Raw genomic sequence first — 27782 nt, 5'->3', positions numbered from 1 at the left:
AAGGTTTTGAAACTTTATGAGGCTCGACTGCTTATTTTTGAAACACTCTTTTGACACTCTTTTGAATAGGTTTGACAAAAATAAACAAACCCAGACTGGGCACGTAGAGTTCGGATTTTATCAATACATTAATATTCCCATGTTTGGGCTATTTAGTTAGACTACAAAACTTTACGAGTTCTCCGGCCTATAAAATCATGCAATACCACTTTTATGTTGGCGAACTACAAAGCCCATCACTAAAGGTAAGTACATTGACTCTTGAGCGTCGTTATTAGACAACCCATATTTGTTTAAAAAATTGAAAGCTTTCACAGTTTCAAACGAAATAACCTTTAAAATACAAAACTTAAACATTAGAGTTGAAAGGTAAGATAACATAGTATTTTTATTAAAATTTATATTACGTGTAATGATATTTAAACTGTTAGTGGTATAATACCTTGGGACTGCTCTCTTACTATTAGTGCTATTCTTAATGTCTACAAGTCACTTTAATTCAGCCCTGTAATGGGATACCATATTTATATTTATTCCATTTTGCATTACTCTCGCACTGAATATTTTATTGGATACTTTTATCTGACGTTAAACGAAATTTCAATTACAAAATGAATAAACAAATTCAAGCTCTTGTTAAATTTAAATTCTTTTTTAAACAAATAAGGGCCTCCTTAAAGGATCTTACTTAAAAACAAGTATAGATTTATGTTTGCCTCACCACTTTTGTACTGGGATATCTCGCATATAAAAGGGCGACGGTCGCGTTCATAAAGGGCGACGGTCGCGTTCGTAAAGTGCGACGGTCGTGTTCAAAGGGCGAGATATCGCATATAAAAGGGCGACTGTCGCATTCATTTTTTTTGAAAACGCGACAATCGACAGGCGATATTATTATAGCGATATTTGAACAGTACAAATATCGCATGTCGCCGCGACTGTCCCGCAAAATATCGAGTATCGCTTCGTGCGTCGTGTGTCGCGGTCTGAAATTAGACCGCGATACAAGAGATTCGGATAATATGGGCGATATTTGAATACTAAAATATCATGCCTCTCCGCGACTATCTTGCACAATATCGTACATCGCTTCGTGTTTCGTGCGTCACCCTTTGAACGCGAGACACGACACACGAAGCGATACACGATATTTTGCGCAACAGTCGCCGCAAGCACGATATTTTGGGCGACAGTCGCGGCGACGCACGATATTTTGGCGACAGTCGCGGCGACGCACGATATTTGGCGCGACAGTCGCGGCGACGCACGATATTTTGGCGACAGTCGCAGCCATACACGATATTTTGCGTGTCGTGTGTCGCCCTTGATGAAAGAAGGGGGAGATTATAGATGGCACTATCCGGATTCCATAGTATTTATCTTACTTAATCACGGATGAATTTGTGAATGAGGAATTGTGTATAATTGGAGAAATGAACTACATATATAAAACATTGAAATGCATATTAAGTTTGGCTTGACTTCATCTATTACTTTGCTGTTGTTTATTTCATCCCACGTTATTATACGGATGAATTGACACTAGGAGAATGGGACCGACTTGCCAAAGTCGCCACGTAATAAACTGTAGTTAATACGATTCACGTCATGACGTTGTAATCGGACGATTATGCGACACATGGCGGCGATCACATTTTTAATTATTTTATTTTTAAAAAGAACATAAATTTGAGTTCTGATAGAGTTATGATGGTATGCTATATTTGCAAAGACCCTCATAAGGTATATTCTATAAATGTTTTACAGATTGTAGAGAAAATGTCATATCCGCTAAAAAAACGCCGTTGTTTGCAACTGTTTGGTTTGCACCATATATCCGATGATATTTTCAATCAAAATAAAGCAATTAAATAAGTATATATTTGCCAATATTTCGTTTTTAGTACAAATTAATATAATATTGGTATATATAAGTGCAACCAGTATCGCACCGATCATTTGCACGTAACTGTTTATATAAACATGAATATTTAGCCGAGAACTTTCCCATCATTCTCAACCTTTGATGTATATGGCAAATCAAAGAATGTGTGCGTTGAGAAAGAATTAGGCAGAAAGTGATGAATGTGAATGCTCTTCTATTTGTATATGACTTTGTTTGGCATTTAAGACCAAGCATGTGTTTTTGTGCAGTGTCTGGTTGTTTTGTAATGTAGGCTATAGAATTTGTGTTTAAGTCAAATACAATGTTTGCAAGGATGACGCCCGTGTGAAGATGATCTTCAAATTGTTGCATAATTTATTAGAGTAGTGTTGTGATGGTCTTGGCTGAACAAGGTATGTTTGTAACACATATTTTGCAAATGTGCAGCACCATGTTTTTATTTAAAATACACAATGAGATCTATACTAGCAACGTGCAGTTATACACTTTCGAAATTGTTAGTGAAACAATTACGCATGTATATCCCTAGCTTTCCAAGCATATTTCTTCTCGATGTCGTAATACAGGTAATACATAAATCGGTAGCATATTTGATCATGAAATTCTTATATGAATTGACATCGCTATTTGTTCAAAGTATTTGATCAGCCTCCGCAAAATCACGCTGAAAAGAGGGTCTAGCCTGGCACGAGGGACAAACACTCCTGTGCGGTCAAAGGCTTCGGTACCGATGCAGGAAAGGTTTCCACACGAAATCGTACAGTAAGTCCATGGATGAACGCAAGGACGGAACCTGAACACCTGTGACATTGCATTTTACAGTTGTGTTTATAATTATTTAGTGATGATAATGCATAAGCAGTTATGGTAGCCAAAAATCGTAGTAGTATATTGCGTTTGCATTTACAAATAGGTAAGAAATATGTGGAAGTGCACAGTGAAGCGTGCATTTTACGTAGACACAAATACACATGTATAGATAAAGTACTTGTACAATCGTGCATACATCTTCGTTGCTGCTAAGTTCGCCTTGGTAACATATGCGAACTAGTAAGCGTAATAGTGCGCACAAAATTGCGTTGACTATGCAACAACTTGCATCAACATGTTTGCTATCCGCATGGAACTTATTTAACGTAGGCGACTCGAATAACAGATAAGAGTAGCAATAAGCATGATGTCGCGTTAACTAAACACTAGCGACACCGCTTCTATGATTAACATACAGCGTCTTCATTATTCCGATACCGCATACTGATTAAAAATAATGAAACTCACGTTCAGGTGACCTGATCAAAGGCACCGATCAAAGTATTAATTTTATAATTTAGTTCATGAAAGTACTTAACTAGACTTTCATAAGTAGTAGTCAAATTAGTTTATATGAAGTTTATTTTCTGAAATTATTAGTTTTAAAAGTATGAAAATGGTAGTTGAAAGGGACAACTATATTCTGCGTTCAGTCCGCTAATCTCTTGGTTTTGCGCGGCCTTTATACTAAGTATACTACGGATATATGCGTCTTTGTCATTTGCGATACCATTTCATACATCATCAACATACAAAAATGAATCACTCAGGAAATGCCTCGACGAATAATGATTACGGAAATCGGATTGAAACAATGAACTCTGTAGTATTTTCCCTTTTTATACTGATTGTTGCGTCGTCGACATTCGGCAATATGCTAATTATAGTAGTTGTTGCGAAGACCAAAGCAACTACAACAAGTGTTTTGTTTGGAATACTTGCAGGCACAGATTTATTTGTGACAATCAATGGACCATGCTTTAGAATAGTTATATTGTGGAGCTCCGTTGTAAGTGAATTTCTGTTTGGTATTCCGTTAGTGATGATTCCGCTCGAGTTCATATGGCAAGCATCAGTTAGCGTATCGATTTGTACTCAGGTTGTTATAACAATAGAGCGATTCTTAAGTATAACAATGCCTTTGAAGGTGAAGCAAGTTATTACTCTTCGCGTGGTTGTTATAGCAGAGTGCATAACAGCGTTAGCTGTTTTTGTTGTTCAATATTTATATCGCACTCCAAGTCATCAATGGTCGGGGGATGGTGATGTATCGTCCGATAAACACTGCGTGGGAGACTATGTTTTTTCTGACTGGATTTGTTTTCTAAGTATTCCATATTTCATCATAATGGCAGCTAGTATAGTTATTTGTGTAAAGCTTCGGACATCATTTGGTGGAAGACACGCAAAGTCCAGCAGGGTGCGTTCTGTGACAATGAATTCGTTGATCGCCAATTTAACATTCCTTATGACCAACATCCCTTTTAGATTAATGAATATTTTGCTTTATAAATATGGACATGGTTTTACGTTAGATTTGTTTGAGGAGATACTAATTAGGGAAACCTGTACGTCTATTTTATATCTTAATCACGCACTTAATTTTTACGTGTATATACTAAGTGGACGGAAATTCCGAAAAGACGTGAAGGAGCTGTTTTCAAGGATTAAATTACGTTATACAGTATCTTTTAGTCACTCTTCGTCATACGTAAATAAGCGTCCGGTCATTGGTATGTCCTTTTTTATGAATTATTGTTATCAAATGCCTCAAATATGTTTCAGTGTGCTGTGATATTAAGAAAAACTTCTCTTAAAGATATTCGGAACTTTTTTTTTAAACAAAGCGGTCAAGTGAAAAACTTTCAGGACATTTAAACAGTAAGCAATATTTCTGATCCAAACTGTCATTTTTATCAGAACAAGAAACATTTTAAATCAAAAAAGGTCATTCTGCAAACTTGCCCTGGTGACAAAAAAATAAAGCAATAAATCAGTACCTTAGTGGTTACAAACAGAGGGCACGTTTCGCTAATTGCTATTGTTTTGTTTTACTCGCTCAAATTTAACTTATGCGAATTATGGAGAGTGGGGGCTATGAACGAAGACGTACTTTTATACATTTATCTCACGATGCCAGCACTATCGTGTTAGGCAAGTTTTTATTTCAGAAAACTATTTATTTAAGCCATCTCATAAATTATTATCAATTTATGTGTTATTTTAGAAAAAAAAAAAAAAAAAAAAAAATAAGTTCAATTGCTTCAAATTTGCGCGGTAAGGTACGTTAACAAACATGCGTGTGAATGTTCAACTCGATGGCGACCCGTTGACATGGTGGTGTGAAAATAAACAACGTTTCCCAACTATTGCGCATGTTGCCAATGAAGCTTTTCTCCGTGCCATCGACATCCGTGCAATTGGAACGAGTGTTCTCGAAAAAAGGTCGTCTTGTTAGGAATGCGCGCAAGCGCATCAGCCACAAGCTAGCTGACAAGGTAATGTTCTTGATCAAATGAAAGCTATTGTTAAATGCTTGTTCTGAATATACATGAATGTTTGCTGAGTTGTTTGAAATATGAGATAGTATTGCACTAGTTTAGGAATTATTTAAAAACATATTTAAAGAGTATTATAGTTTTAAAAAATTAAACAGAATGAACAAAGATACACAACATGATTGTGGGCGATACGACGCAAACTTTATATAAACGGCCATAAAGTCAATTTAGCTTATTTGTCGATAACTGTACGGGAAACAAACGAATGAAGACCTTAAGAATAATCTAACTTAAAAAAGTATAATGTCCTTAAAATGTGTATACATGCTTGTGCTATAAATTAAACTCGGACAATTGTAAGTACCATGGAACTCTTAATTTCCACCAGTTTTTTATGTCTCAGTTAAACACACTTCAAAAGTACTTTATTTAAAAACTGAAATTCAAATTCCTTAACCATAGTACAGCACCGATCACATGACAAGGTTTCTGTCATTTTAAGATATATTGATATATTTTGCCTAAAGCTGAAGGTATAAGAATAAATCATTGAATACGTCTAAAATCGATGACAAAGTTTCACGTTGCGTGCAGCACAACCGTACAGTACAAATCGTTTTTTTTAACAAGAACACAGGCAAAGAACAAGAAACAGATTAATTCTGATGTATTTCAAATTGCCATAAGCAGCATAAACGTTAACATCAATTGGAAACCCCCAAAAGTCACGTGATCCTGCACCTTGAACAATCATCATTATATTTTGTTCATACCAGCGATATTACACTCCTGACAATTTAAAAGCAAATTTTGTTTCTTTGCTGAAAACTCACAAATCGGTGTGGACAAATGTATTAGACGTTTGTAACACTGTTCATCAATACTTTGGACGTCTTTTAATAAAATAGAGTTTTAATTCTTACGCTTTATTATCACAGTGACAGCAGTTTAGGTTCTATTTCTTATACCGGTGAAGGCAAAACAGATAAAATTAGTTCCTTTCAAGTGAAATAAGTCTAAAATAGTTCGCACAGTATATTTGTAAACAAATTTGTGTCAATATACTTATTAAAATTTGGAAAATATGTCAATACGTTACTTAAAATTACATACATTTCAAACAAATAATTTTTAAACATTTTATTTAACGAAAACTAGTATGGAGACTTCATGTTTTCATTAGATAAAGTAATAATAAAGTTAATATGGATGACTAGGCATATAATATGCATTTTATTAATATATATTATATATATATATATATATATATATATATATATATATATATATATATATATATATATATATATATATATATATATATATATATATATATATATATATATATATGTTTATATATCGAGTTAACGCTACAGGTAGTTAGATTACTTAGAGAAAGTAACCGTTTGCTCCTATTTCCAATTAATTTTTACACACAAATAATAACGTACTCTCAACATGGTGTTCATTTATTAATAAGTTGATGTTTTGATATTCTGCTTCGATGCTGGGTGATTAAATTACATATTTCCTTTCATACAGACGTTGATGTAATGAAAAGGATATTACTAAGGAGAAACTGTACATTATTTTGAATTTAATTTCCGTCACCGGTGTGTTAACTGGTAAATGCTTCTTTTCATGTATCCCGGTGTTATACTGCTAATTTCCGACAACGAGATTACTGTTTAAGATGGATATTTCAATAATAAAAAAATATCATAGGCAGATGCGGGATGCCATATATATTGCTTCCCGAGGTAATTGATATATACCTTTGAAACGAAAGTAAGGTACTATACAAAGTATTATCATGTGAAGAACCAATTTCTTTGAAATGTGGTTTTGTGTATGAACGTTATTAAGTCCTTTCACGCCTATTTTTGATGCTATTTATTTAATGATAGGTATGTGTAGCGATAATATAAACTAGAAACAATGCATATATTTATAAAATTGCACATTTTGGTTGTTAACAAATACGTTTAATGAGAAATTAAGAGCACATAAATTGCAATGCTTAGTTTTGATGTACGAATCCTTTGAAGATATGGGCCCGAAGATATGATTTTAAAAGCGCAACGCTTACCAATTTTGCATGTGAAACTTTTTAAGACGCAAAGCATGTACAAAAAACTAAGTTAATACTCACAGCAATTAATAATAGAAACGAGTATATATTGTTTTGGTTTTCTTATGTGTTAGGATAATATAAAAAAAACGCAACGTAGTTGTAGTTCCGAGGTTTGTAAAGACAACTCAGTTACGGAAAGGCACAAGTTTACTCATTTTTCTAATATTTTGATTTGTTAAGACAGGAAAACCGACACTGATCATGTATATTTAATTCTTAGTTTGCATAGCAAAATTAAATCATATATATGCAAATAGTAAACTTGCTCTAGAATATTTATAAAGTTTGAAAGACAAAAAACGCTTAAACAAACAAAAACGTGCACATGTCTATGGTGCGCTGTGTATGTTAATACAGCGATGTTATATGAGTTAACTTAGATTAACAAATCACCCGTATATAATGTATATACGTAGGAAACTAATAGGTTAGATACGTATCGCTCATTAATATTTTATTAGGTTGAAAACACAGAATTATGAGTATTGCGGTGCACTACGAATATGCTCTGCTGAGATTTTTGCAGAAAGTAATAAGACGCAGAAATCTAAAAAAATATATAAGGACTGCAGATTTGACTAAAACCCTTTATGGGCAAAAAGTTTATATTGCATTTTTTAATTTAATAGAGATGCATGATAAGCTATGGTTGTCCAACCAACGAACCGTTTTCAATGTTTAGCTCCTCTACTCATGTTTAAACACACGGGAACTCATTTGAGTTGAAGATATAAAAAAATACAATAACAGAGAAAATGATGCCTAATAATGCCAGATGGTGTTGCCTGATGATGATGCCAGATGGTGTTGCCTGATGATGATGATGCCTGATGATGATGATGATACCTGATGATGATGATGATGATGATGATGATGATGATGATGATGGTGGTGGTGGTGATGATGATGATGATGATGATGATGATGATGATGATGATGATGATGATGATGATGATGATGATGATGATGATGATGATGATGATGATGATGATGATGATGATGATGATGATATCATTTACTGTTCATGCGATTGAGGTTATCAAGTGCCGGTTCTCAAAAAAAAATCTTGAGTTGCAAAAAAATCGCTAAAATGTACTAAAGGCTATTGATAAAGTCGATACACCACTTAATGTTCAGATGTGTTTTCAGAGCCACTCTTAATTAAGCCGTAAGTGTACGTTGCAATTTGAACTGTAGTTTCCCTTTTTTACTTAAATATGTCATTGACTATAAAACAAATCGTCCAACAAACAGCGCAACAATCCATGTCAAGGATATGAACAAGTAGTTAACATTTTTAAAGCCAAGCCTGCAGGTTCAGACTTTTGAAACATTCTGTAATAATCATGACCCTTTCTTATCAAGATCTTACGACAGTTTAAGCTGGCAACATCATTAATTTATTATCACTTCTCTCCTAAAGTTCATGAAACGAGATCGATTGTAAGCTCATTGATTAGTTGAAGTAACAATTCAATTAGGGTTCCATATTATATTAATAAAAATATTGTAATTTTACAATGTAGTGTGCACAACAGTCTGTCAAGACAAATTAAGTGGTATATGTAAATTGTTTGACAAAAAACGTTAAATTGAGTAATTATTTTTTCATAATGATTTTATTTTTTAGCTGATTGATGAAATATGGTGGCTGCTAAACATTGTTTACCTTCTGACAATCGATACCTTCTTCTTCTTCCTTATTGTACTGACACCATCTGGCGTAACCTCGTACAGGCGCATGGCGGTGTGAGACTTAAAATTTGCTCCAAAACAAGAGATTATTAAAAAAAAATACTATTTTACAGAGCAGGTAAAAACGCCCACATTATCAGTTATTTGAGGGAGATTGACTGGACTTCCTCCTTAAAGCTGTCCACTGATGAGCAGCTTACAATGGTTTGGGTGAGTCTATTCCAAAGCCGGATGGTATCTGGGAAGAACGAATTCTGGTATATCTGGGTCCTAGCAAACGGGACCAGGTAGCAAGTCCCATGGCCTCGTACAGAACTTATGGGCGTGCGGTATGTGATTGGGACATCCACCAGGTTTACAGAGTCAATGATGTGCCCAATTTCTTCTTTTTTGTTCTTCACGCTCTGAAAGTTAACATTCAATATCTTCATGCTGCGGAATGATGGGGTTACTGGTTTCTTTTTGAGGGACGCAACAGGCGACGAGCAAGATATAGGTGGGCCTGTGCTGAGGATGGATGAAACACCTGAAGACGATAAATCGCTAAAAGAGTTTTCTGATGGAGTTATATAACAATCAAATATACCGGAAGCGAAGTTAGACAGTCCACAGTTGTCACAGTGCCATGATAGATTGCTATAATTGCCGAGTACCTCATATGTGGGTGGACATTCGCATACACTGGGTGTGGTGCCACTGTTGAAAGTCATCACAAGCCACTCCGCGTTGCTTCCAAGTTACCGCTTTCTCACAGATCTTACATGGAAATTTGGGTTTGCGTGGGCCCGGATTTAGCTCAACATCCGAAGAGGTTGCAAGAAGCAATATCGAAATGTATAGTAAGGTATGTAGCTTACCACGTTTGGTGGAGAGTAATGATAGTGTACCAAGACGTCTGGACACTGTCATATAGTTGACAGACTCTGACAGGTAGTTCACATGTCTGAAGAAGCCAGAAAAGCCGGAATAGCTGTTGTTCTTGCATAATGGTGTTGATTGGGTTTGACAGAAACTAAGGATTGCCAATAGAGCGGCGACAAAACAGAAATGCTGAGTCCAATTCATGTTACGAGTCGTCTATACGCTCTCGGAAATGGGTGGGGTAATCACGAGGCAATCATGAAAACGTTCAAAGAGCGACCAAGCGATTGTTCTTCGAGCATGTAACGGTTTTGATTGAAAGGGGAGGGCGAACTTACCAAAAATATACCAAAAAAGTTACTCTGCTAATCAAAATAAGAACTTAATACATTAATTTTCTTATTTGGTTTTCGGAAAACGTCTCACACCGCGCATGCGAAATTCAAACATATATGTTGGGCAGTGGCCTATTCTGCCTAATGTGTAATCCGGGACTGCCTCATACCAACGAGGAATGCATTAGGTATATGCTAGCTGGTACACATGTTAGTCAATATAAATTGCCACCATAGAGTCTTTTGATGATTTTTGCTCTGGCAGACTCTTGGATTTATTCTGAACGCGAATTATTTCAGCTAGTACACACGTATACTCCTGTTTGCCTGTGCAACATAGAATATATGTGGCCTGTGATTGACAATAATTGAAACTCGTCTATTTCTAGACGGGGTAAATATGGACTGCACTAGCCATTTGCTTGATTGTACAAAATCAATGTGGTCTGCATATGTCTGATTAACTTGTACTAATAGTGTGGTAGTTAACCGTGCGCTTTATTCTTTTTTATTTTCGTTCGCTTTATTAACAAAGGGAAGCTACTATTAACAAAATTCTTGAAAATCAATGTTTTTGTTGAACAAAAATAAATGTTAAAGTAACTACGACTGGACGTAAGGTATATTGCTACATGAAAATAAGTGCTACCTAAGATACGGTCAAAAACTTATTTGATAATCATGTACTATAATACAAATATGGACGTTAATACTGTGTACGAACAACACGAATTCAGCAAAATAAATAAATTAATAATGTTTGATGAAAAAAAGTGCTTTACATCAGTATTATTCTACAGAATTTATAACAATTAACATAATTGATAATCTTTTAAAATATAAATAATCCTGGTTTTGTACTAGTTATTATCATGGAACAATACCGTAAAAATGCAGTCATAAGTCTACCCGCTCATAAGTCGGGGGGTAAAAAATGATACGAAAATCGGAGATTTTGAATATGTCCAAGACATAAGTTGAGACAGTGCAAGAATTTCATAAACAGACGCAATTTTAAATGTACGGGAAGTTTTTATTCTATACATAGACCATGACGTCAATATAGCACTGTGCGACGTGACATAGCGGACACGTGTATTATGTACTTAGTTTAATATAATCAATACGATATATATTAAGAAATCGAAAATAATATATGAACCACATAAAAACAAAGACAACATACATGTAGGAAACCAGAACTTATATACATGTACATCGTAATTTACACACCAACGACATACGAAACACCAAACTCGCGATCAGCAGCACTATTATTGACCTTATCGCAACATCCGGGCACTTGCGTCAGTTAGAGTTACATGCCCCTTGACGACGGTGAAAACAAAAGCGCTGTCGCCATTTTATTTGCATTGAAATATTTAACACTGCTCGCAATTTTCTTAAGTTAAGGCACATCTTCGCGACCATTTTTTAGAATAAAAATACCCAGAAATAGAAATTCTTTCATAATAAATTTAATTTAATGATCGAACACAAATAAGGATGAAAACAAACAACCAATAAATTTAAAATATATGCAACATATACTATAGTAGCTGATTTGAACCTCTATATTTGTTACCTTATTACCTTGTTACGTATTAAATAAATTCTCATGATAAATGTTATTGTTTTTATTGAATTCACACCAATTTCGACACTTTTTGTTTCCGCATGTTAGGTATTTGAATGCCCCTTTCTTCATCACAAACCGATTATCTCGTTATGATCGGATACTGTCCAGACAAAGAAAACACGGTGTCATAAAGCCAGCTGAGGACCTATACTTGGGGCTCTGCATAAACCACATGTGGTCATTAAACACACTTTATGATAACTCTATGTCATCTCTTGTCATACTGAGCAGTCATTTAAGCCAAATTTTTGATGCCGAAATAATTGAATATACAGTTGCTTTATAAAACACGTTGACACCTTAAATAAACATTCAATTAAATTAAATGCAATATTTTTCATTTGATTGTTTGCTTCAGTCTTAAAATCGTGTAAGCTTTTGTATTCTGGTGTTTAATTGCCCCTTTGTTTTGCATAATTCGATTATCTCGTTTTGATCAAATATTGTCCAAACTTAACTGACAAAAAGGTGTCATAAACCACACTGGGTGGTCCAGACAGTGTCATTTAACACGATAGATGCCACCATGTCTCCTCTTTCTGGTAGTATTAAGCAGTCATTTGGATGAATAATTAACGCCGATGTACTTAACAGTTGCTTAAATTAGATATGTGACATATGGTCAAATAAAAAGTCATGTCCAATTTAGATTATCAAAAATTTACACCGTAAAGATACTAGCCCGATTAATTTATTACAGTATTTAATAATTATAAAATTTACGTAAAAAAACAAGTAACGTTTATAGCGTGTATCAGTTAATTAAAAAGACGTCATTCCGTATTAAGATTTAATGTTACGACAATAAACGATCGACATCATAAAAAAGAAATTACGTTTGACAGCAACGGGGGTAAATAATGTTTGAAAAACAATTATTTATACAGATATAATTATGTGTGTTAATTTTAATATTTGTCACTCGTACTCATTACAATGAACACACCTAAGGCTTTCAGTAAGTCATGTACCAGATGTCCCTACGTATTTTACAGCTTCACATTAGCATGATAAATTGACATAGTAGAAATATAATTTTAATGTTCGAAGATGAATGAACCCTGAAAAGAACGACAATACTCATTACATCAACATCTACAAGGATACTCCCATTATTACAGAATAAACGAATTTACCCGGTGTCTCAGTGAGAAAGTTAATCATGAATGTCGTTGTACTCGATCATCGGCCACTTGGTCGCGTCATTTTTCCAACATCCAGCTTGCAATTTGTACGGACATTCACTAAGTCCAATTAGTTTTATTTTCTGATCATATCGGGCTTTCGAAGTGCAATCTAACCCTTCATAATAGTCAAAAGGCATTTTGAACACCAATTACAGGACATTTAATTACCTATCGACTTCCCAATAGGAATGCAATTGACGAATTATCAGCAGAGGTGCTCAATCAGCGTAGTAAATCGACCGTATCTAGGGCATTGTTTTCACCGTCGCTAAGGGACTGCCCCTTTTGTGACGTCATCGCGATAAGGTCAATTAATTGATTGCTCTGCAAATTCTATCACGCGTATTTTAAGCGTATTGTCATACGCATGGCGTTGACGTTTTCGAGGCATTTTCACAAATCAAAGTCAAATTAATAAATTATTATTATAAAGTTTGCACTAAATTGTCCACGCTAGTAATAATCCACAAACTTATAATCCGATGACACACTGTGATCACTGTAATCAAATCTTTGTACTTTTAATCTGACTATCAAAACAATTGATAAGTTCCTCGATAAACACGTTTTTATGACAATGATTGACATAACCAATAGACCGCTAACTCCACCTTTGTTCTACATAGCAGTTTCAAAGGCGGAGCTATGCACGTGTTCAAACATAATTGGACGATTACCAGTGAATAACAAACTCGCGATTGGTTAAACATGTCGCTTCACAAATTAAAGAAATTTTATTTTATCGGCGAGAAAGGTGATGCTTTTTGGCTTCTTGACAGGAAGCGGCTTTCCTTTGATGACGTCAAACTGTAAATTCACACACGTTGCCAATTCTCGCTCTACTTTAAAAATGACTCGATCTTTTGTTTACACGTTCAGTTGTAAAAAAAACAAATGCTTACATGAAAACTTTGGATTAAATTATGAAAATAAAAACAAGGGAAATGTTCCGGCAAACTGTGGTTATATTAATTGGTAAGTGTCAGTTAAAAGAGGAAATTTTGTGTGTCGTATTTCAACAAATTTTCTATACAACAACAACAACAACTTTAACCATTTCCGCGGGGATCGATCTTAGTTGAATGTCATCATTATTTTTCATGGATGACCTCATAAGTCGAGACTGTAAATTTAACCAATTTTTTTAGAAAAAAAATCTCGACTTATGACTGCATTTTTACGGTAAGTAACACACGATTGAATCTCATTTTATCTATGTTTTATTAATAAATGTCTTCCCCTGGTACTCTAAAGTATTCTTAAATATACCGATAGTACAGTAAATATACTTAATTATACCTTGGAATTCTTGGGCAAAATTGATCGTTATCCGCTTTTTTCAGATTAATTATGGTCTGATGTATCGTACAATTCCCTTATTTCAATTATCGTAGGATTCATAGGCGCTCGATGTCAATAACAATATTTTTTTAATGTATTGATTTTTTTTTTTTTCAGTTAACCGTTGTTTATTATAATGCATGCACATACTAAATTAATAAAAATCCTGCGACAAAACGTCTTCTTAAAAAAAGATAGTTCGACTTTGTATGTATAGATATTGACAAGGTAAATCACTCGCCATTTTCTAAAGCAACGGAAGTTCATCATTATGCATAATTAAATTGCTGTCACCCCACTCGCTTATTGAAATGCGCGCACAGGCCAGGAACCTCGTTCTTTTTACACAATAACAGCCACTTAACACTATGGGCGCTAGATTTGACTTTTGACATGCTGATTTTTTTCTGGAAATAACCATGGCAGACGAAATCAAGTTAAACAATTGGTAAGGAATGATTCATGTGTATGCAATTTACAATATCTTTTGTTGATTGCCCCATTAATTGAGTGAAACAATAGTTACAAGGATTTATCACATCGTCTGTGGATGTTTCTGTTGAAACTGAAAGTAGGGCGAGGTTCCCGGTCTGCGCTCGCATTTCAATAAGCTAGCGGGGTGACAGCAGTTTAATTATGCATAATGACTCACTTCCGTTGCTTTAGAAAATGGCGAGTGATTTACCTTGTCAATATCTATGTACTTAGTCAAAGTATCTTTATTTTTAGAAGACGTTTTGTCGGAAGATTTTTATTAATTTAGTATGTGTATGCATTATAATAAACAACGGGTAACTAAAAAATAAATAGATTAATAAATTAAACGAAAACGTCATTGACATCGAGCGCCTATGGTAGGATTCCTTTATTTCGAGCATAAGCTAATTTCAATCACTTTGTTTACATTGAAAACGCGGCTCTCCTGATGACATCACACTCATTTGCGCCGAGTATTTTGTTTTACTAATATTACTATGCTTGAAAATAATTACAGACACAACTAAAACAAGTAAAAAACCAGTTTAATTGTATTTAAAAATTCTTACTTCAACTGAAATAATCCAAATTTATGCCTTTTCCGTGCATTGTTTCGGTACTCTTCATTAAAATTGCACATTTATACATATAAATTGCAGACCATTGCGCTAGTTTAAACACAACACAGTGTTTTTTTATGGCAATTTCGGGGCCGATATTCGGCCCCATTCCCCTAAAAAGAGTATATATTTTCCCCCAATTTTATAGAAAAAATCCCCTCCAGAAGTTAAAAAAAAATATAAAAAAAATTGTTTTTTTTTTAGAAAGAACTCTCTAATGATAAATATATCCCAAATTAATTTCATAAACATCTAACAAAGTATATAAAAAATTAATATGATTTTTAATTATTATAAAGAGTTATATTAAATAAGTTTTTCCCACATCTGTGGACTTTTCATATGAACAAAGACCTATAGATAACACAGATTGGAAACTTCGCGCCTTGTCGGGCTATCTCGGGGCGGGGTCACGTGGTCGAGAAACTGATAAGAACTCTTAGGATCAGCAGACGATTAATTCCATGAATCTATCGGAGTAGTCCTGAGATAGCCGGTGTATCACTATTGCGATAAGATAGCGACGCGTCAGTAGCAACGGCTTCGATTATCGAGCAAAGTTATGCGAAAATGTTACGGTCCTATAGAAAGGCGGCTGTAACTTGGTCAATAATACAGAGCAAGTGGTAATACTAATAAAAGAAGATATTAAATGAGAATTTAAACCCATACATTGTACGTTCATCTCGTTTTTTTATTCATACCAAGATAAACATATTACCCAGAATAAAAATCTTATTTCTTCAATTTGAGGTGAATAATGACGAAGTTTTTCACAATAAACCAAAGCACGTTTGACGAAATGTGTGTATAATAGGGTAAAAGAGCTTAAAATTGTACCATCTTTGTACAAGGCCAAAATCCTTTAAAATGAATATTTTCCTCCAGTTTAGTTAATTCATACCTAGATTAACATATCACCAAGCATAAAAATCTGACTTAATCTATTTGGGATGAAAAATAAAAAAGTTTATCAAAAAGAACAAAAACACGTTTAACAGCAATCTTGTACAACAGAAGAAAAGAGCTTAAAATTGTACCAACATTGCATAAAGCCAAATCCTTTAAATTGAATATTTTCTTCTAGTTTGTTTAAATCTATACTTAGATTAACATCTTGCCTAGCATAAAAATCTTACTTCAACGATATGGGATGAGAAATAGAAAAGTTTTTCAAAAAGAAACAAACCACTTTGGCGACAGGTGTGAAAAATGATTGAATGAAATAACAGTATAAAATTGTACAAATTGTACAAAGGCAAAATCCTTTAAAAAACCTCATTTTCATCTACTTTTTATAAATCATACATAGATTAACATCTCGCCTAGCATAAAAATCTTACTTTATCAATATGTGATGCTTAATGAAGATTTTTTTTTTTTAAATGCTTCGGGCCTTTCAATTTTTAAAAAATTATCGAAAATGAACGAATCCAGTGTTCTCTTTCAAATTCCGATAAATTAATAATTAATTAGAATAATAACTACCAAAACCTAAAGAATTATCAACACAGAACATAAATACTTATTTTTATTCACACAAAAAATATTCAATATGTCTTTTTTCGGCGACCGACTTTGCTCACTACGTGAAGTTCGAAACCTTGCGCTTTCAGACATTCATTGCTCTGCAAACTGACAACCGAGCGCTAAAAACACTAATTAACACATTAAGATTGTTAATAACAATATCAAAATAATATAAACTTAGCAGATCATGCTCAGAATACCCTACGACAACAAATATTAACGACTAATTACGAAGAATAATTGATTGCTTTATAACAAAATAGCCGACAGTAGCTGGAGCAGGGAAGAATCTACAGGTACACAGGTATCTCCAAAATCAATGTCACGTGACCTGCGTCCGCCGTTAGATATTATCGCATATCGCTATCGCGAAGACGAGAGTTTCCAATCTGTGTTATCTATAGGTCTTTGATATGAATTGCATTTTTCCCAAAATGGCCAGGAAAAGACCTGATGTATCTATATTGTGTCAATATTTGTTGATAAAAACATTCCAATTTGGTCCATTTTATTGATAAAAAATGCACAAATTTGCCATTGTATCGATTTAAAAATCTCAATTAGACTCAAAATGGCTAGGAAAACTGAGACTGTGAATGAAGGCTGAACTGTCTGAAACTAATGTTTGAAAATCATTGATATATATTTAAGAAAAAGGACAGAGAAATTCAGCTGTGAATATTACATTCATACATATAATAAGCCAAAATGACCCAGACACTTCTGAATTACAGACCTTGAATAATCGAAAAATTGCTTTTTTTCTCGTTTCCGCTCAATTACTCGCACAAATGTCAAAGGATCTTCGCCACACTTCATGAAAATGTGTAAGGTCATAAGATATAGGTCAAGTTTGATAATCAGCCAAATTGACCCAGACACTCCTGACTAACAACCCTTAAATCATCGAAAAATTGAGTTTTTAGCTAGACTATTATATATGAAATATATATAGTAGAGCTATCCTACTCACCTGGCCCGCGTTAGCGTTAGCGTCTGCGTGCAAATGTTAAAGTTTTCGTACTACCCCAAATATTTTCTTTGTCCCTTGACATATTGCTGTCATATTTTGCATACCCCGGTACTTGTTTACCAACATGACCCCAACCTATAAACAAGAACAAACAACTCTATCAAGCATTTTGTCATAATTATGGCCCCTTTTCCACTTAGAATATGCAGCAAATGTTAAAGTTTTCGTACTACCCCATTTATTTTCATTGTCCCTTGACATATTGCTTTTATATTTTGCATACTTGTTTACCAACATCACCCCAACCTATAAACAAGAGCAGACAACTCTTATCAAGCATTGTCATAATTATTGCCCCTTTTATACTAAGAATATGCATATTATTGATAAATCTATGTTAAAGTTTGCGTACTACCCCAAATATTTCCTATATCCTTTGACATATTGCTTTTATATGTTGCATACTTGTTTACCAACATGACCCCAACCTATAAACAAGAGCAGACCACTGTTTCAAGCATTTTGACATACTTATGGCCCCTTTTACACTTAGATAATTGAACCTTTTGCTTAAATTGCCATAACTTCTTTATTTATGATCACATTTTATTATTACTTTGACAAAATAACACTTACCTGAATACCACAATGGATTCCACCCAAACAATACCCCACGCCCCTACCAGAATCCCTCCCCCCACCCAACCTCAACCCCCCCCCCCCCATTTTTTTTTTTTTAACATCGTCTAATAAATTACCACACCCCACATTATACCCCCCTCTCACCCCACCCCCCCTACCCCCCCCCCCAATTTTTTTAAACATCGTCTAATAAATTACCACACCCCACATTATACCCCCCCTCATCCCCCCCACCCCCCCCCCCAAATATTTTTTTTTTAAACATCATCTAATCAATTACCACACCCCACATTATACCCCCCTCTCACCCCACTCCCCTACCACACCCCCCACCCCCCAAAAAAATATAATTCGAATAGTCGAGCGCGCTGTCCTCTGACAGCTCTTGTTTTCGTTTCCGCTCAATAACTCAATCAGTTGTCATTGGATCTTCACCAAACTTCATAAAAAATGTAAGGCAATAAAATCTAGGTTAAGTTTGATTATCAGCCAAATTTACCCAGGCACTTCTGAGTTTCGGCCCTTGAATCATAAAAAATTGCTTTTCCGCAAAATTACTCAAGTAATTATCATCAGATCGTCTCCAAACTTCATGAAAATGTGTTAGGCAATAAGATCTATGTCAAGTTACAAAATCAGCCAAATTGACTTAGACACTCCTGAGTTACAGCCATTGAATCATCGAAAAATTGTGTTTTTTCTCGTTTCCGCTCAATAACTCAAGCAATTGTCATCGGATCTTCACCAATCTTCATGAAAATGCGTTAAGCGATCAAATCTAGGTCAAGTTTGATAACCAGTTAAATTGACCTGGGCACTTAAGAGTTACAGACCTTAATTTATAGCAAAAATATCCTGTTTTAACGTAATATTTCCATCAAAGCATCTTTGTGGGCATGTGTCATCCTTCGAAGACAGCTCTTGTTTGTTTAGCCTTTGTTATCGCCTTTTGTGAGTCAGTTGTTGTTTGTAATCAGCATTCACCGGCCTCGTAAACACTTTAGAGGCCACATTTTTTGTCTGATCATCATGAAAATTTGTCAGATGATTTGTCCCAATTATATATTAGAAAAGTTCAAAAATGGTTCCGGTTGGTTAAAATGCATGGCCCTCAGGTGGCTGGGCATTTCTTATATAGCTATAGTAAAATCTTGTTAACATTCTAGAAGTCGTTAACACTCTAGAAGTCACATTTGTCCAATCTTCATAAAACTTAATCAGAACTTTTGTACTAATGATATCTTGGATGAGTTCAAACATATTTCAGGTCTGTTGAAAACATGGCTGTCAGGGGGCAGGGCATTTTCCCTTATATTGCTATAGTAAAAGCTTGTTACATGTAACTCTCTAGAATTCACATTTATGGTCCAATCTTTATGAAACTTGGTCTGAACTTTTGTTCTAATGATAGCTTGGCTGAGTTAAAAAATGGATCCTTTTCATTTAAAAACATGGCTGCCAGGGGGCTGCAGGGCTCGAAATTAACACTCGCACACTCGCAAAATGCGAGTGAAAAATACAGATTGCGAGTAAAGTTTGAAGCCACAAAATTTTTTTTGCGAGTGAAGAAATAGTGAAAAAAAGTTATATTGCTAAATGCGCTCAATGCTTAACCGCAGGTCAATTAATAGAACGTCCGAATACCCATATGCGGAAGCTCGCACCTTGTATGTAGACTGGTATACTTATAGTACATATATGCGGATGGTATTGGTATAAAGATGATGAAACAGTCGATTATCCACACATGTTCACTATAAGAGACAAAAAACCTGAACAGTCATGTCGTTGAAGCGAAAAATTACTAGTTTCTTTTTGCCCACAGATTGAAATAACAATACGAAATATAAAGCAAAGTTAACCGTTGAGTTGAGAGAAAAAAAAACAGAAATTAAATTCTTCCACGAAAACAGTGAAAAAGTGGGAAAAAGAACTTCATATATAACACCAAAACTTGTGGTTGATGTCATATTTTATTTAGTTTTAATAGTACTAAACTAATGTCCAAACTTGCTTTTATTTATGTTTAAAGCAAAATTTGCGAGAATGTTTTTTGATTTTGCGAGGTGGTATTTAAGCTGCTCGCAATGTTTTGCTAGTAGACAGAAAAGTTAAATTAGAGCCCTGGGCTCGCCTTTTTTCCTTACATGTATAATGGCTGTAGTAAAAACTCTCTAGTTGATATTTTGGCCAAGTTTGAAAATGTTTTCAGGAACATCTAAAAAGTTGCTGAGAGCGGTTCAGTTCCCTAAAGTCTCAGGTGAGCGACAGTGGGCCTCTTGTCCTCTTGTTGTAATTAACAAATTTTCAAGTCCTCTACTATTTTTTTCACAATTTTTGGCTTATTTAAGTAAAAGTCTTAGGTGAAGTAAAAAGTAAAATGTATTCACATAAAAAAGGTTCATTATTTACGTGTATATTGATTGCAATGGAGAATGTATATAATGATATATCCTTATTGATTTGTGACTTCTGTGAGAATGATTATGGTCTGTCCTGGCTATAAATGAAGGATTATAATTCTCTCTTATGGCGCACATGCTGCAACTCTTGAGTAGTATTAGAGGTTGTTTTTTTTTTAAATGCTGTATCAGTCATTAATGTATTTAACACTTGTATGTCAAAAGTGTAGTTAATTATTAATATCCACACGTAGCCAGAGGCAAAGTTTGCAAACAAGAATACTCGACCTGTACCCACATAATCCTAATGCAGTTTGATAAACCCTAATACAGTTTAACCCTTTACCACTTAGATACATATTTTGACGCATTTGGAGTCCCTTAGAAAGTTAAATTTAATTAAAGACCTTTCTTACAAGATTCATGTTTTAAAGGGTACATTTCTAACCCGTAGATACTGATGAGCAGCAAACAGTATAAAACCTGAACAGACTGCGAGTTACTCGCAGCCTGTTCTGGTTTTATGCTGGTTGCAAAAGCCATTTTCACTTAACTTTTTATGGGGGAAAGAGTTAAACATAGAAGACAGAAAGGCCAAGTAATTGTTTATGTGGTCCATCTTCTTACATGTACGTATTGATTTTTAGTATAAATGCTAAACAACTCATAGCTATATTATAAATGACCTGTTCGTTATCAACCTAATATGCTCACTTGCAGTTGCTCTTTAATGCTTGAGTTCATTAAAATGTACTTTACTTTAATATCCTATTGTACCATTTTATAAGTGCTAATTTACCAGTCAAATGTATTCTTAAAGAATATTGTTTTCTAACATAATTTTGTTCATTCATTGCATGGCGAGGGATTGTGCTTACCATCTTGCGAAGGATAATACTTCTACATTTATTCAAATGCAAATATCTTTGTGGTGAATTTATCAGTCGACTGCGCGCTCCTGAGCACTTTAAATGCATATTTTATTATCAAAGCGGAAGAAAGGTCAATAGCATCGTCTTGGGACAGCTCTTGTTCATGTAACTAAATGAAACACATGACTTTAAAATTGTCTACCAACAAAACACTAGTATTATTCCCATTAAGATGTTTCATGTTACAGACTCGCATGTTATTTATCAGTTTAAAGTATATGATATTTTAATATACTTTTTTTACTGAAAGAACATGTACCTGTTATAAATCGTTAATTAAATCAGATTATATCTAGTACATTAAATTATGTTTTATATGCTCGTTCAATACAGATTTGGTGATTCAGAATACAACATATATTTTCGAACCCATCAATCCTATTATTTAGTGCCTAACATCATTATTACATTTGAAACATAATACTCATGTTTTCAATTCTTATGGCCCCCTTCGAAGAAGAGGGGGTATATTGTTTTGCTCATGTCGTTCTGTCGTTAGGTAGGTAGGTCCATCTGTCCGTCCACCAGATGGTTTTCGGAGGATAACTCAAAAACGCTTAGGCCTAGGATCATGAAACTTCATAGGTACATTGATCATGACTGGCAGATGACCCCTATTGATGTTCAGGTCACTAGGTCAAAGGTCAAGGTCACAGTGACTCGAAATAGTAAAATGGTTTCGGGATGATAACTCAAGAACGCTTAGGCCTAGGATCATGAAACTTCATAGGTAGATTGATCATGACTGGCAGATGACCCTTATTGATGTTCAGGTCACTAGGTCAAAGGTCAAGGTCACAGTGACTCGAAATAGTAAAATGGTTTCCTGATGATAACTCAAGAATAATAAGGCCTAGGATCATGAAACTTCATAGGTACATTGATCATCACTGGCAGATGACTCCTATTGATTTACAGGTCACTAGGTCAAAGGTCAAGGTCACAGTGACTCGAAAACCGTATTCACACAATGGCTGCCACTACAACTGACAGCCCATATGGAGGGCATGCATGTTTTACAAACAGCCCTTGTTTATTAAAGAAGGAAAGCTCAAAATATTAGGAATTATTGAAATCTATCAACAAGGACAATATATACTTATTTTACTCCAAATGCTGTTTCGCTTATCTCTTTTTTTTCCTTGTAATCAACACAAGTGAAATATTTGTGTGTGTGTGTGTGTGTGTGTGTGTGTGTGTGTGTGTGTGTGTGTATCAATCACAGTTTATGCTACCTCTTTAACCCATTTATCCCTAGTGGACTCTCCCATCCTTTTAAATTGACCAATTTATTTCCAAAATAAGGAATGTCTAGTATATTTCTTTCTATATTTAGAATATTTCTTACAGAAATCCCTTAAAGCAAACAGTGCAGACCCTGATGAGACACCGCATCATGCGGCGTCTCATCAGGGTCTATGCTGTTTGCCAAGGCCTTTTTTTCTAGACGCTAGGCATAAATGTGTTAAATTTACTGTATTTCATATTTTATCTTCCTTCACAGAGGCACCTGATACAGAAAGTTACAAACTTTGATACATATCTAGATGTGCCACTTTTATCAGATCATTTTATTTCTGTTCAACCAATTAAAGAGTTGGTGTGAATGAAGATTGTATAACTTTGATAGTGGATTATAGGCCACTGCACTGGATATTTAAAATTTGCATTTGATAAGCTATTGTATAAATATTTTGGTTTCTCTTTCAGGTGAAGAAGTCCAAAGAATCAAAATTATATGGTGCATAACGCCTTTAATGATACTTGCTGAATAATAGATATTTATCAGCTGGTGTAAAATACATGGTAATTACCTTGTAAGGGAAAGCACCTGTTAGACAAATTGGATTAAGTCAACAAACATACTTAATTCGGCGACTGCAAAATGGAGTTATAAATGATACTTAAACTTTGTGTAAGTGTTGATATAAATGTGAAAGATTTGAAAAAGTTTGAATGTACATGATTGTTTTGGATGTGTTTTGCATAATACATTACATGTATATGGGATAAATTTAGAATTATTTAAATAATGTTGTATGTGAACAAAGTTAAAGGCATATTTTAAGATAAGCTGAGTGAAAGAAAAATGGAACATGACAAATACTGATATCCCATTGTTTTGGTAAGATTTACATGAAGTGAAGGAGGGATTAAATTGGTGATGTTATAAGTGGCTTCATCATTGATTTTGACAAGTGTATCTCTCAGTTTGAACCAAGGAAACTTCTACACGTATTGTTCAATTTTTGGCAACTGATATAGACTATAAAGTGTACCATATCTTAATGTACGGGTCGACATTGTTGTGATTTAAATATCTGGCCTTCACTAGAAGATTAAATGAAATTACTACTGTATTGGTTTTTGAATTGAAGTTATGTAAAGTTTGCACGTTTCAATATAAGGAAGGTTTCAATTTTTTGTATAATTGATAGGTAAATATTTTTATTTTGAAATTCCATATCTGTCACTTGTAAGGTAATAAATTGTAAGGTAAGACTGGCATTCACATATTAACATTATTAACCACAATACGGCAAAGAAGCAACGGATACAAAAGTGTTTAATTGCATTTAATTGCTGTCTAAGAAATGTAATGTGAATGAAACCATATTGTGAAGTTTCTACCATTCAAATGGACTTGTCTGGCCTGTAATTATGTATCCATTTTGAAACTTTTATTATGAGGTCAAAAGGACTTTTAGAATAAGCATTCCAGTGGAGGTAACAAACCCATACATTTAAATCTAGAGATCCTTAAAACTGAAGTCAACACGATGACTTGGAATGAATTGTAACCATATTTAGTTCAATATGTCGGGATCTGACGCTGAAGATGAGAAATTTGTGCAAAATGTGATCAGCGAGCTATCGGCTTTTCACTCTACTGACCCGCCATCCACAAACACCGGTTTGGAAAATGAGCAGATATCCAAGGAGGCCAAAGCTGAAAATGGAGTCAGTGAAGTAGTTCCTGCAAGTAGTAACAGTGAGTTAAGTGATCAGAACCAGACCAATCAGAACGTAGCTAATCCAGAGCCTGCCACTGCCAGGCAGCCTAGTCGAATTATCAGGCTTTCTAGGCCAGCAAATCCTTATAACATGAGCAGAACTCTCCCTACAACTTCTTTAGCATCTGTCGCATCTGAAGCAAGTAATGTCTCGTCTACTCATTCTCTGCTGTCTTCCTCAACTGCTTCAAGTACCACATCCAGTTCGATTCTTGGTTCTGCAGCCCCTGGTAGCCGCCTGGCTGCCCTGCAAAGACCTGGCAGTCCAATGCATAGGATCCTGCAACGATCTAATAGCCCAGCCCTGGCTGCAGCAGCTTCAATATTGAATAGGCAGTCTGTGGCTGAACACACAAATGGTGGTGAGAGTAGCAATAATGGCGCGATAGTCAACAGAAATGACAATAGTACTTATAGTAAGGACATTGTGTCCAAGATTGTTAATGGTAGTTCTGATGGAACAAGCAAGACTGTACTCTTTGAAGACACATCAAAATCAGATGCTGAAAATGCTGAGGCTGAAGGGTCTGCTCCACCAGCCGTTCCTCCAAGGATACAAAGCGCTAAACTTACCAGTTCTATTTTGTTACGAAGACCACAGAGTCCTTTAAATACAGGACGACATGCACAACTTCTAAATAAGCCAAATTCAAGCCAAAGTTTTGACAGCAATGGGCCATTGAGTCCTTCAAATGGTGAACAAGATGCCTTGAAACCAACAAGTAATGCTGATGAGAGCCTGGTATCTGAGAGAGTTGCTATTAAGAACAAGTTGAGAAATAACAGTTTTAGGCTGAAAGATTTGTTAAATAAGAGACCATTTGCAAAGGCAAGAGATGGTGAATCAGAAGGATCCGAAGAACAGGCTGCCATTGGTCCTGATTCAGAGAATCTAAGAGATGCTGTGACAACTGAAACCGGTGTTGGTAAAATGACAAGTGATTGTCCTGATAGGACCCGATGGAGGCGAGAGGGTATTTCTTCCTTGCAGCGGTCAAAATCGACAGTTTCTGATAGGCCACCAACCTTGATTTCTTCTGGTATTTTACGACCACGAACATTAAATAGAGTTGGAAATACTAGTGCTGATATGAACTCCGAATTTTCTAATATTGATGACAGAATTGCCAAAAACGGACTTGAACAAACAGTTCACAATAATGCGAACACTAAAGGAAATGAGTCAGTAAAAGTTGATGAAAGGTTAGGGTCACCTGATGGGATAAACGATGTTCCGTCAAGCAGAGTAACTTTATTACGCAGTCCCAGGACAAGACAAATTGTATCAAATAATACTGTGCCATGCTTAAGTCCTACCAAAGAGTCAACAACCTGTGATACGGACATTAAAAGTGATAATTATGATCATATGAAATCTGAACAAGATCAGAATGATCAAAAAGCAAAAGTTTTAAAGGATCTCGAAAAGGAAAATGAAGTGAATCTTGTGTTTGATTCGCAGACAATTGGCCAACAAGATGCAGAGCTCAGTGATGCACAAAATACGAACAAAGTGGAAGTGAAGTCAAACAGAAAATCTATATACACTAGATCTCAGTCAGAGTTCACTAAAGCAGTTGAAAGCCCCACAGAGTTGGCAGAGGTAAAAATGCACTCAGAACCAGCTACCCCTCGAAAAGAAAACCATTCCATTCCAAGCAGCCAATCGTACGAGAATAACCCTGACCTTGAGTTTGCTAATTCGTCGCCTGCTTTGAAACGAAGCCTGGTTGTAACTGATCTTGATCAGGCAATGAAGGATAGAGATTATCAAAAGTTGGCATCCATTTTTCGCGACAGAGATGTCGAAGTAAGGAAACCCAGTGACAAATTGGAGAATCAAACAAAAGGTATGTACTTGTACGGGTGACAATTAATTTTTCTTATTGGTTAAATTGCAACTTTTGCCCTTATTCAACATGTCATTCTTCTTTTTCAGTCTTACATGCAGGGTTTTTTCTCCACTTTTTGGGAAGATAGCCCATGGCTTTGTAATTGGGAATTTTATCGGTATTTTCATGAAATTGAGAAAAACAAATTCACTAATCACTAGCCTTTTTTTCACACGAAAAGTCCACTGATTAGGGCATTACTAAATTTGATATAACTCTTTATAATCATTCAAATTGAAAGAACACTATCATATAATTCTTTGTTAGATGCAATTGAATTAAAATTGAGATAAAATACGCATTAGACACTTCTTTCTAAAAAAAATATTATTTTTTTTTTGAAATTGGGAATTTTTTGCCACATTTTGGGAATAAAATATACTTTTTGGGATTGGAAACATAGCCAAATTTAGACTATAAAATCGAGCCAAAAAAAAAACCTGACAATAAATGAAGAATATTAGTTACACTGTAATTTACTACAACTACTTAAAAGTAAAGTCCAGTAGGGCAGATAACACCTGTAATTATATAATTCTTTGTTGAGCACAATATGTTAACACCATTTTTAGCATGTATTTTTGCAAACTCTGAGGTATTTTTTATTGACTCTTAGTCTATTCATTATTCTTAAGTCTACGAATGGGTTGGTGAATATATTTGAATACATATTATATTAATAAGTTAACAATAATTTATTTATAAAACTTGTGTAATTTATTGCAAGCTTCATTGTGTTGTATTGAGAATGAATACAAAGGCAGTAATTAATCTTCACACTAACACACTTAAATGTATCTAAAACGGGATAAAAATCAATTGTCTTTTATACTATTTATTTATTATTTTCATTTAGTAGGGCCATTGATCAAATGGCTCTTTAATGCTTGG

The 27782-nt window shown here is 34.8% G+C and overlaps 1 protein-coding gene across 3 annotated transcripts in view; it reads left to right on the top strand.

The window, feature by feature from the left end:
* Positions 1-10766: 10766 nt before the first annotated feature.
* Positions 10767-27782, top strand: part of LOC127871693 (uncharacterized) — an 86650-nt gene continuing 69634 nt past the window's right edge. For 2 of the 3 annotated variants that reach the window (XM_052414822.1, XM_052414820.1), the window contains exons 1-3: positions 10776-10862; positions 20864-20911; positions 23696-26849. In XM_052414822.1, coding sequence (XP_052270782.1) covers positions 24803-26849 — 2047 coding nt within the window. In that variant the 5' untranslated portion in view covers positions 10776-10862; positions 20864-20911; positions 23696-24802. Of the gene's footprint in view, positions 10863-20863; positions 20912-23695; positions 26850-27782 lie in introns of all 3 variants that reach the window. The other variant, XM_052414821.1, reaches the window with a different exon arrangement.

The sequence above is a fragment of the Dreissena polymorpha genome, chromosome 3, assembly GCF_020536995.1.
Source record: "Dreissena polymorpha isolate Duluth1 chromosome 3, UMN_Dpol_1.0, whole genome shotgun sequence".
NCBI classification, from domain to species: Eukaryota; Metazoa; Mollusca; class Bivalvia; order Myida; family Dreissenidae; genus Dreissena; species Dreissena polymorpha.
Note: the sequence above shows the minus strand (reverse complement) of the source record. Positions and strands in the feature narration are given on the sequence as shown.